Genomic DNA, 12,251 nt, shown 5'->3' with positions numbered 1-12,251 from the left:
AACGACTCTACCACAGCCGGTGCCTGACAGTTATTAGACGGCTCCCTACTTTCTTATGCCAACACTCAGTGCTAAGTCCTGTTTCTGGAGTGGCTCCTGTGCCCTTTTTTCTGCCATTGAATGTTTTACTCTCTTCTCTCCTTTCCTCCCTGATGTCATAGCCTCCAGACTAGTCTCCCAGCTTCCAGGTCTGGTACCCTAACAACCCACCCTCTCCATTAGTAATGGAGCATCTTTCTAAAGTGTAAACGAGATCTGTGACTCTCCTTACAGTCCTCTGGTGACTTCCCGTGGTGCTGAGGTTAGCATGTGAACATTTAGCTCACAGTAGTTCCTTCATGATCTAGCTGTGTTTCCAGCCTCCTCTCTGCCAAGGCTCCCCTTTTCCCCACTCTGTCCAGTGCCTGTCATTTGGATGGCACAGAAGAACTTGCACTCCTTGGAAGGCATCTTGTTGTTTTATACATCTGCGAGCCTTTACATATGTTTCCTCTGTTTGAAGAGCCATTTTCTACTTGTCCTCAGGGCTACCCCATCCTTTAAAACTTAGCCCCAGCTGCTCTTCTTTAGGTAAAACTTTCCTGCTCTGCCCTGTGGGATTTAAATGCCGCTGGTCTATGGGCTTCTCCATCTGAGTACTTATCCGGCCTTCTGCACTCATTGATTTACTCATCTATTCCCCCCACCCCCGCAGTAGTGCTTGCCAGCCCTTCTGATATTATGGCATATGCAAAAAAACGATAGGTTTTGAATGGCACACTTGGGTGAGTGGAAGGGCAACAGGCCCACGGTTTCCCATTATCCCAAGCTGTACCTGGCCACTGCGAAGGCCGAATGGATGAGTATCCTCCAGCCCCTGACTGCACCCACTTTTGACCTGCCAGTCGGGAACCCCTGCAGCGATTGCAGGCTCCTGGGGACAAGGACCAGGTCCTTAGGCTTTGCATCTCCGGGGCCTTAGCCAAACGCCCTACTGAGCACAGGTGCTCAGTAAACATCTGTTTGCTGAAGTGTGACTGGGTGGCCATTGTAATTCAGTCTGAAAGTTTAAGTGCTTTTAAGGCAGTAGTGCATTTATAAATGCTCTTTGTATGAAAGTTGGAGTGCTGAAATTCCTTTCTTCTAAATTTCATGTTAAGGGTAAAGGGGGACTAGGTAGAAGAACTAACTCGGGGTAGGATTCTGATCGGAAAGGGAGAAACTTTTTATTTGGTTCCAAAGTGTATGGTTCTGATGTTGTTGTATTTAACCTCTCCCAAGGCTAATTTATTTTCTCCCCCTTAGCATCCTCCTGCAAAGAGTTTCACTGTAGATAGAAGAGTGGTAATAAATTCACGTTTGGCATGTTCTCCTCGATAATAGTGCATCTGCGATATTTCTCTTTGGTCTTCAAGGACCGCAATAGACCTGTATAACAATCCTGCAACACCGCGGAAGTTCTAAATTCAACAGCATGATTTTGTTTAATATAGAGATCTTTCTTTCTGTCGAAAAATATTTTATAGACAAAGGAAAGAACACGTACATGAAAAGGTTGTTTTTTTTTTCTTTTTCCTGTAAAACAATTTAATAACTTTCAGGGAATAGAGTGGTTAAAAATAAACACTGCAGAAAACATAAAAAGAGCCCACTTTTATCCTTAACCACATGAGCTCTTCAGACCTGTTGGTGCCAGCCAGGTGACGGCAATGGCCGGCATCGTCCTGCCAAGCCGAGGACTCCTTTCGGATGCTCCTCCTTGGCCACTGCCCTGGTTGCTTTTGTTTTTGTTTTGTTTTGTTTGTTTACCTTTTCTTGACAGTAGAAAAAAATGAGGCATCCGACCAGCAGGCGGGTGTGGGCCAGACGGCTGCACAGTCTGGTAATGCTGCGTTCCTTCATTAGAGCCTGCTTGCCATTTTGTAACAGTGTGCGATTTATTTTTCCTAAATCTGTTTTCATCTTATGGGATTTCAAGTTAGAATGCATAGCTAGAGCCCAGAAAGCACAAAATAATGATCCCGCCCTTTGGTTTTTGAAAACTAGGAAGGCTTTCTGCTCCCTTTTTAACTCTTTGTAGCCCGCAGGGTAACTTTTTCTGTGTTCTTAAAAAGTATCAAGATACATCTGGGAATGCAGTTTGAACACACTTGTAAGGGAAGAGTGATTTTGGACATGGTTTGCTTTAAACAGACAAAATTTGATTTTCTTTTCTTTTTTTATGTTTATTTATTTGAGAGAGAGAGAGACAGAGTGCAGAGTGTGAGCGGGGGAGGCACAGAATCCAAAGCAGGCCCCAGGCTCTGAGTTGTCAGCAAAGAGCCCAATGCGGGGCTCAAACTCATGATCTGTGAGATCATGACCTGGGCCGAAGTCAGACGCTCAACCTACTGAGCCACCCAGGCTCCCCTGATTTTCTTTTTAGGCACAGGACTTCTAACTATGCCAGTAAATCCTAAAGCTAGCTGTACGTACACATGTGAACTTTAAAAACAACATTAGGCAATTAATGATTATTGGGCACAATGGCTGTCAACCTGAGGTTCATCATTTGTAGTGATTCGGGGGAATCCGAGTGAGAGTTGCATTTGTATAAATTATTTGTTTACTTATTCATCATAGAGTTTCTGAAAATAAGACCCCAGGTTATAATTCTCTTCTTATTTTTAGATACAATCCGTGGAAGAAAACTCAGGCATCTTTCTCAAGTAACAAAAGTGTTGTATTTTTATCAGTCCACTGGTAGTATAGTGTTGTGCCCACTTTTCCTGAACATTTATTATTTTTTAATAGCTTTAGGTAATTTAAGGTCCAGGAGGTCACATCATCACAACGAAGCCAAGAATTGCTTTATTTTTTGTTTTTATTTTTTTAAGGCAGTATGCATTTTTTAGTCGCTGATTTCTTGAACTTCCTGGCACTGTGTGGGTTGCTTTAAGATTGAGTAATTCATGCCATGGCTGTTTAATTTGGTGAAAAGCTGGCTATGACCAAAGAAGAGACCGTTAGGAAATGGTCGTGTTTTAAGTTTGCGTGTGCGTATAAGTGGAGTATTTTGGGTTCATTCATCTCTTGCCAATCTTAGTTGTTAAGTAATCTTCTTGCATTCCTATTTACATCATCCCCAGAATTTTGTGTTTCTGCCGCTGTCATAAAAACTGACTCTGGTCTGTAAGGTAGAGCTTCGTGCTTGGAATTAACCAGGAAAAGCCTCATTTATATCTCGTGCAAGAAGGACAGAGGGCCTGCAATGTGTGCTGGCTGCCAGAAGTTTTTATAGTAATACTTTGTATCTAGGCTCTGGCTCTTACCATTAAATGTGCTTTTTATAGAGTACCAAGTTATAAATGTAGTGCAGCTACGGCATATTAATCTTACTGCAGAGATTTAATGAGGCAGTTGTTTTGCGATGGACACTAGTGGGAGCAGGGAGCGACAGAGTTTTACTTTACCACTGAGCTGCAGAAATATTCCTTGCCTGGTAATAATTATAACCACATGATCTCTTAGTTTTTCTTTCTTTTGCCAGTGCTTTTCCATGCAAAAGTGGCTTGGAAGGAGGTCCATTTCTAGGCAGTGAAATGGGTTGGAAATTGGGCTGTTTTCTCAGTGGTTTGACATTTTAGCTTTGATCAGGCATGGGATCCTTGTTGCACAGAGAGAAATATGTAAGATGAGTTTCAAGAATACAGATAGTCTTTGCCAGTCCACTGAGATGGCTTTTAGATATTCATTACTTTTACTTGACTTTTATATAGGTTATAAAAAGTAAATGTGGTGAAACCTCTTTTTACATGGACAGAATAGAATTTCTGCTGCTTGGCCTTAAACTGATCCCACACTTGAAATTAATTGAAGTCCATGGGTTTATTGCCTCCAACACTTTTAAGCCAGTGCAATTTTTCATTTTCCCCAAAGTTGAAATTTTATGAAACCGAGTTATGGCAGTAACAATCCTTATGAAGAGGAGGATGAGAGGGAAAAGCACCACCTGCCAGGGATCATAATAAGGGGGAAAACATACTTCTTTTAAATTTCCATTTATAAGTGAAGTTAGCAAAATTGGAAACCGAGAGCCGCCATTTATTTCTGTAATAATAGTTGTGTCTTTGTTCCAAAATTAAGTCTTTTATCCAGGTTATTATGAATCCCGCGCTTCATAGCACCCTTCTGAAGGGATGAACCCACCAACAGTGCAGGTGCGGGTGAGATCATGAGTGGTGGATGTCACATGTTTGAGTGGCATCCTTTAGGTCAAAGGACAGAGAGCTGCGATGAGGGGGGGTTTGTAGCTGTAGCTCAGGGGGTCTGTGAATATTTAGAAACCCTGCCCTTTGGGGGAGCTGGGAACACAACAATTGGGTTGAAAGAACAATCGCCCCTCTTGAAGTGGTGTTGGGAGCAGGGCAGTACTTACGGGCATGGACCTTGTATTTATAACCCCTTAGGTTGTAGGCAGAGATTTGAATGGCTCGCGGAGTAATACAATTATTTTTTATGATCGGATCTCAAAGGACTTTATAAAAACTACATAACTAAGGCCATGTGCAATTATTGAAGTGTAGCCACCTGTGGGAAAGAAATGGTTGACAACATAAGCTTTCCAGAATCTTCCGACATCCACTAACACTAGGAATGGAACCCCCTAACACAAATAAACATCTTTTGAATGGGCGAGAAATAATTCTTTCGTGAAAGTGGGGGCTGGAAAACATCTTTTCTCACAGAGAGACCGAGAGATAGAGAGAGAGAGAGAAAGAGAGAGAGAGAGAGAGAGAAAGAGAGAGAGAGACTGAGATTGTAGCACTGATTACGCCAAGGCATCATAGGCTATAATCGCACCCACCCCCCCAGAGGGTCCCTCTTAAGTGGTGACCTAAAAACAAATTCGCCAGTTGGCTGGAGCAGGCATCCTAAAGTTGCGGCAGAAGTGAATAAGCTTGACTGACTTCAGTCCCTGAAGGGTTCTATCTGTAAATGCAGAAGTGGAAGCAAAAACATTTTTTATTAGTCTTAAAATGACCCTGATTTTAATAAGTAGCCGCAGTGTCAGAAGCGTGGACTGGCGTCGGTCTTTCGCTTTTAAGAGCTCAAGCATCATGCATGCATGCGTTCCTATTTGTTTGATAGTTTTGATACTGGATTTGTGTGAGGTGTCCATATTCTTGCATAATAAGGAAGGCGAGTTTTTATCATTTTTCTCTGCGTACTACTTAAAGTATTCAGAGCGTCTTCTTATTTAAAAAACAAACAGGCCTGCAAACTCGATGCATGGCATTTAAATAATCATATTGAAATTCAGACCTAGCACCCACATTTCCCTCAGTGCTATCAGTTTTATGAGAAACTGGAAACTGCGGCTACACAATGGAGAGTATTCAGCGTGTGTGCGTACTGCCTTCCAACAAGTGTTCGGTGCTGTGAGGACCAGCTTGCCATAATTGGGGCAGTTATTTATTTTCCTGAATTTCTCTCTAATTTGGCAGTATTTTACCACTTAGTTTTATTTGGTTGGAGGTCTTTGAACCACCGCCTGTTTGTTCTGTCTGTAGCTCTAGGTGAAATATTTGAAGGCAGTAAAGTCAAATGGGAGGGATCACAGTGTCAATTTGGGGAAATGTAGGCATGTAGGTACTTTTTAATTTGGCGGTACCTGATCTGTTCCTGTTTATAGAAAAAATACCAGTAAAGGACTTTTTCATCTACTCCCCCCCCCCCCCTTTATCATCACTAAATAATATTTACTAAGCACTCACCTGGACACAGTGCTGTGCTGGGCATAGCACTAAGACAGACAAAAAAGAGCCTGTGATTACTCCCCCAGGAATGAGCACTCAAAACCCCAGTCTATTGAAATGGGCACTGTGTAGAGCATTGAGATAATAATTTTCCAGATGGCAAATCAACCCAAATTACCGATTCAGTTAAACACTACGTTCTTTAAAAACGAATAAACAAACAAACAAAATACTTGTTCTTTGAGATGAGAACTTTGTTTTTCTCATGAACCCAAGAGATTATTATATACATCGCAATGGAAGTTGATTTTGGCACATGCGAATCATTTGAAGGGTGGTGACAGAGTTAAGTTCATTGCCGATGCGAAGAAAGGCTTTAGAACAACTGCCAGGAGGAAAGGGACCATACTGAATTGTAGAAGTGGGGATCATGGAAGCGTGTTACATGCAAGGCAGCGAAGAGCATTTCCAGACAGCAGGATGATGGTGTGGTGGCACTTACTGACTTTTCTAAGAAATCCGGGGCCAATTTTGATTCTGTGAATTCTTGGCTTCAACATTTCAAATTTTTATCCTCCCATATTAAAAAAAAAAATTGACTACAGATAATACGTTACATATTTCTTAGGTATCTTGATACAACTCTTTTATAACCATTTTATTGACTATATTTTGAGACATAATTTATTTCTGACTTCAGAGGACTTTTTGCTATTAGAAATTAACGTCCCATAAATTATGTCATAGATTATATTGCCCAATTTCCCCTAAAGAGGCATATTCTCTCTTTCCTTTCCTTCCCCACCTTTGCTTTCCGAATAAGAGGAGGGCTGGCACCAGAAGGGTTGGGGGCACTTCTCTAAAATGAGCCAAAGGACAGCACATAGAATCAAAAAGTATTTAAAGTATTTGTTGTGCTCTAAGTAAAAATATTACGTGTGCTTTACTCTTATTCCCCCCTGCTGTTTATATATCATTCTGAGGGGTGGTGGAATGGACCTGTTTTTAGTTTTCCCGCTATGTAGCTTTTTGACGTTGATAATGCCAATTTAAGTTATTGACTTCATTATAATTTATAATTGCTCTTTGTATATATTGCCCCCCCCCTTTTTTTTGGTGATTGCTTGTTTGAAAATGAGAGACATGCCAATGTATTTACACTTGAATCTGTGTTGGTAAGAATGTTTTGCTGTGTGCTAAGGGCTTATTGTGCTATCGCTGTCTAACAAATAATGGGGTAACTGTGTGTTTTGACCAGTTTGTAAGTAAAGGTCAATTTCGTGCTTATGGTAATTAGCTTACTTATTCTAGACTTTTGGCTAATTCTGGTAATTTCCCGTGAAACAGTATATTTAGCAGAAAGGGAATTCATTCTTAAGCGCAGTGGTTTTTTCCTTTGCATTGGAGACTTTAATTTTAAAAGTGCTTTATCTCTATCTTTTAAGCAAAAACCCCGAAAAGGCTATGAAAAATGGCAAAGTTTGCCTTAAGGGTGGACGAATAATGAATTATTTGAAGGAAGAGATGAGAAAAGGCCTGTGCGATGTAGGGAAGGAAAAACTTCAGTCACCATGAACTGACACAGCTTAGGGAAGGCTCACTTTGGGTTCTTCTGGAATAAAATCTGCCACGAAGCCCTCCTTTCACAGCTTCTAGGAAAACGGTGCTTCTGTTTTTGGTAGCAAGAAGATTAAACGTTACTTTGAAAGAACCTGTCTTTAAACCCCTATACTTACGGTCTCGATTTTCTTTCAGACCCCAACTGTAAACTTGAAGACAAGACTGAAGATGGAGAGGCAGTAGACTGTAAGAAGAGGCCGGAAGACGGAGAGGAGCTGGAAGACGAAGCTGTGCACAGCTGTGACAGCTGCCTCCAGGTGTTTGAGTCACTGAGCGATATCACAGAACACAAGATTAATCAATGTCAGTTGACAGGTAAACAATACTTATCACTTCTTGTCTACGCATACCATTCTATTTCTGATTGTTTCAGTTCGTACCTTTTTTTTTCCCCCTCTTCCAATTGTTTTACTCCCACATTTGAAACGTAGGTAAGTCTAGAAGTGCTTTAGAAAGAATTCTAAGATGGTGGTTTGTGGCAAACTCAGGTCATAGTCCTTAGATTATGAATTGTACCTCGAATTTTTTTAAATGTTTATTTATTTTTGAGACAGAGAGAGAGAGACAAGAGTGTGAGTGGGGGAGGGGCAGAGAGAGAGAGAGAGAGAGGGAGACAGGGAATTCGAAGCAGGCTCAAGGCTCTGAGCTGTCAGCACAGAGCCTGACGCAGGGCTCAAACTCAAGCTGCGAGATCATGACCTGAGCCGAAGTTGGATGTTTAACTGCCTGAGCCACATAGGTGCCCCTGAATTGTACCTAGATTTTAATAGCTAGCAGGTACATTTTTCTTTCTTTTTTTCCTAACTATACTGATGTCATGCGGGTCCAGAATCTAACATGATGGTTAAAATAAAGTTAAAAAAAAAAAAAAAAGAACCCTTTGAATATGTTTTCAAAGAAGTTAAGCATGGATTAACTTATTTTGATTTAAATATCGCTTCCTCAAGGGAACTTTCCGTGATGCCTCTCAGCCTGAGTTGGGTGCCTTTTTGTGTTCCCATAAAGGCCTTTGCCTATTCCTGCATTTCACAGTTTCTGATGCGTGTGTTCACATCTCCCTGTTCCTCCAGACTGTGAACTCATGGATGGCAGCAACTGTGTCTTCTTCGTCACCATACTCTCTGAGCCTTAGACAGTGCCTGGCCCACATTATGTTCCCACTAAGGTGTGGATGCTATTCTGCTATGCAGTTCATAGGACAAATCCAATTTAGTGACGGGAAGCATGACGTGTTCGATTTAATTGTTGAATACAACTAAAACTCAGTTTGCCATATTTCTACCCTCTTTAAAAAACATGTTCTAAAAGAATGGACTGTATCAGCCTCAGTGGGACAATGTAGGCAGTTATTATTATTATTATTTTCTTTTTTAGGTTCATGTCATTTTTCTCTTGTTATTGGAAGCTGACATTCTATGGCTCTGTATGTGTTTGTAAATCTCTCTCGCTCTCTCTCTTTCCCAGCACAAATCTTTCTTCAATTAACCATGGGTAGGAAACATATTTACGTAAACAAGCTATTCTCCAACTGTTTTCCATACAATATTGATATTTTTGTAAGATTTTAAAAGGTGTTCCATTTTAGCCAGGTTTTCTGAACAGATTTTTGTGGAAATGTTGGACTAAATCCAATTAAATAGGCTTTTTTGTTAAAGTGCACTGTGGTTTTTCAAGAAGGGACTATACTGAATACGTTTAGGCCATAGAATCTTCTTTCTTTCAGAAAACCCCATTCTCTTGATTGTATCTTAAATTTGGGCAGCAGTGTCGCATTTATAAACATTGGTCATACACATAATTTTTTGTGGTTTTTAGGATTTTTGGTAACTTTTATTTTGTTACAGTTCCAAACTGATGAAAAATTGCAAAAATAATGCATAGAATGCCCATACATTATTTACCTGATTCACTGATTCAGTGATTAGTGATATTCCACCCCATTTGCTTTGTCATTATCTTTCTCTTTCATTAACTTAATCATTTGAGAGAAAATTGGTGACATCACATCCTTCTAAATATAACTTCTGTATTTCCTAGAATGAATATTCTCTAACATGGACACAGCATACTTATCACAATCAGGAAGGTTAACATTTAAATACCATGGAATACCATTATTTAATCCACGATGAATATTTAAATTTGAATAGTTGTTTCTATAATGTCCTTTATAACTCTTTTTTCTTATCTAGGATGCAGGATCATGCATAACATTTATTTGTCATGTCTTTTTTGTTTCCTTTCACCTGGAATGATCTCTCAGCCTTTCTTTGTCTTTCTTGACCATGACATTTTTGAAGAGTAGCTACTTTACAGAATGCCTATCTGTATTTGGGTTTGTCTGATGTTTCCTTATGATTAAATTCAAGTTCTAGAATTCTGTGGTAGGAACACCACCCAAATGGTGTTGTGCTCTTCTCAGTGCATTAAGTGTGCAAGCGTGTGATGCTGGTTTGTCCTGATGTTGATGATATTAACATTGACTACTTACTTAAGGTGGTGTCCACCAACTTTCTCCAGTGTAATGTTACTATTTTCCCTTTGTAAGCAACAAATAACTTGTGGGGAGATGCTTTGACACCATATAAATATCCTCATCCTTATAAAACATCCATTTTAACTCTATAATTTTTGTAGTTATTAATTAGCCTTCCAACAATGTCCTTTCTTATTCATTCACTCATTTGTTAATTCATATCACCGGGGGCTTTTGGATTTTTATTTTATTCGGTGGCCAGAATTCATTACTGTCATTATTGTGATGCTAGGATTGCCTGAGATTTAACCAATGGGAATCCCTTCAAATTGGATCTTGTGTTGGTTTCATGTGTCTTTATCATTATTTGAGGGTTTGACAAAGTTTCTGCTGCAGACAGATGCCCCAGGCTTTTCATATTCTTTTTCATATCATTATCTTATTCATATCATTATCATATGTGCCAGTCCACAATCAGCCTTTTTTCAAGGAGGCCTCACTCCTTTAAGAAGAGAGGTATTTAGAAACCAAGATATGGGCACTATGTGTGCTCATTGCTGTAGGTATATCATTGATTATAGAGCCTTCCAGCAGACAGAGTTAAGAAGTGTATATGTAAATTTGATATACACATAGGAACCATGTGTTCATAATTGATGACTCTAATTCAGTCCAACACTTCAAGTTCATCCCAGTCTTTTTTCCTTTCCATATTCATTACTACATTCTTTAGCAGTGAGAAACCTAGCTTCATCTTCCTCAGTATGTTTACCCATTTGCTTGAATCTAGAATACACATGGAGCCGTTTCAAAGTTGCTTTCCTATATCATCATGATAAGCAGACCAACTAACTAGAGTTTCACAGTTGTTTATTATTATTAATGCTATAATTTTAATGTAACATATACATACAGTGAAATTTATAAATCATAAGTGTACAATTTGATGAATTTTGACAAAATATATATATTCATGTGACCCACATCCCTCTGAAATACCTCCCTGCATCCTAGAAATTCCTCTTGTACCCCTTTCTGATCAATAATGCTCCAGCAGAAGTAATTAGCTTTTAAGGTTTTTTTTTTTTTTTTCAACATTTATTTATTTTTTTGGGACAGAGAGAGACAGAGCATGAACGGGGGAGGGGCAGAGAGAGAGGGAGACACAGGATCGGAAACAGGCTCCAGGCTCTGAGCCATCAGCCCAGAGCCTGACGCGGGGCTCGAACTCACGGATCGCGAGATCGTGACCTGGCTGAAGTCGGACACTTAACCGACTGCGCCACCCAGGCGCCCCAGCTTTTAAGTTTTTTAACAATAGATTAGTTTTGTCTGTTCTAAGACTTCTTTTTTTTTTTTTAATTTTTAAATGTTTATTTATTTTTGAGAGAGAGAGAGCACGAGCGAGGGAGGGGCAGAGAGAGGGAGACACAGAATTGGAAGCAGGCTCCAGGCCCTGAGCTGTCAGCACAGAGCTGGATGCAGGGCTTGAACCCATGAACCATGAGATCATGACCTGAGCTGAAGTTGAACGCTTAACCAATTGAGCCACCTAGGCAACCCTAAGACTTGTTATAAGTGGAATTGCACACTTTTTTTTGAGTACAGCTTTTTTTTTTTTAATGTTTATTTTTGAGAGAGAGAGAGAGAGAGACAGAGAGAGAGACAGAGAGAGAGACAGAGTGTGAGCAGAGAAAGGGCTGGGAGAGAGGGAGACACAGAATCCGAAGCAGGCTCCATGCTCTGAGCTGTCAGCACAGAGCCTTACCTGGGGCTCGAACCCATGAACAGTGAGATCATGACCTGAGCTGAAGTGAGGTGTATAACCAACTGAGCCACTCAGGCTCCCCTTGAGTCCAGCTTCTTTTGCTCAGTATAATGTCTGTGAGATTCATTCATGTTGAATGTATGAATAATGTGTTTTTTCTTGCTGACTGGTATTCCATAAGATGAATATATCATCATTTTTTAAAAATTTTTTTTTCAACGTTTATTTATTTTTGGGACAGAGAGAGACAGAGCATGAACGGGGGAGGGACAGAGAGAGAGGGAGACACAGAATCGGAAACAGGCTCCAGGCTCTGAGCCATCAGCCCAGAGCCTGACGCGGGGCTTGAACTCACGGACCGCGAGATGGTGACCTGGCTGAAGTCGGACGCTTAACCGACTGCGCCACCCAGGCGCCCCCTTTTTTTTTTTTTCAACGTTTATTTATTTTTGGGACAGAGAGAGACAGAGCATGAATGGGGGAGGGGCAGAGAGGAATATATCATCATTGATTTCCATTCTTCCATTGGTAGACATTTTGGTTATTTTTTGGTTTTTGGTTCTTATGAATAAAGTTGTTGTGCACCGTCCTGCGTAGGTCTTTCTGTGGACATATATTTTATTTCTCCTGATTTAATAAGTCATGGTAGAATTGCTGAGTCATGGGAGAG

General features: G+C 40.4%; 1 protein-coding gene across 3 annotated transcripts in view; it reads left to right on the top strand.

Annotated features, from left to right (window-relative positions):
• The window catches only part of ZNF521 (zinc finger protein 521), a 280,213-nt gene that overhangs the window by 21,228 nt on the left and 246,734 nt on the right, over positions 1-12,251 (top strand). For all 3 annotated transcript variants that reach the window (XM_047828570.1, XM_047828569.1, XM_047828571.1), the window contains one exon: positions 7,473-7,652. Coding sequence is in view for 1 of the 3 variants with exons in the window: in XM_047828569.1 (XP_047684525.1) it covers positions 7,473-7,652 (180 nt within the window). In the remaining 2 variants the exon portion in view is untranslated. The remainder of the gene's footprint in view (positions 1-7,472; positions 7,653-12,251) is intronic.

The sequence above is a fragment of the Prionailurus viverrinus genome, chromosome D3 (assembly GCF_022837055.1).
Source record: "Prionailurus viverrinus isolate Anna chromosome D3, UM_Priviv_1.0, whole genome shotgun sequence".
NCBI classification, from domain to species: Eukaryota; Metazoa; Chordata; class Mammalia; order Carnivora; family Felidae; genus Prionailurus; species Prionailurus viverrinus.
Note: the sequence above shows the minus strand (reverse complement) of the source record. Positions and strands in the feature narration are given on the sequence as shown.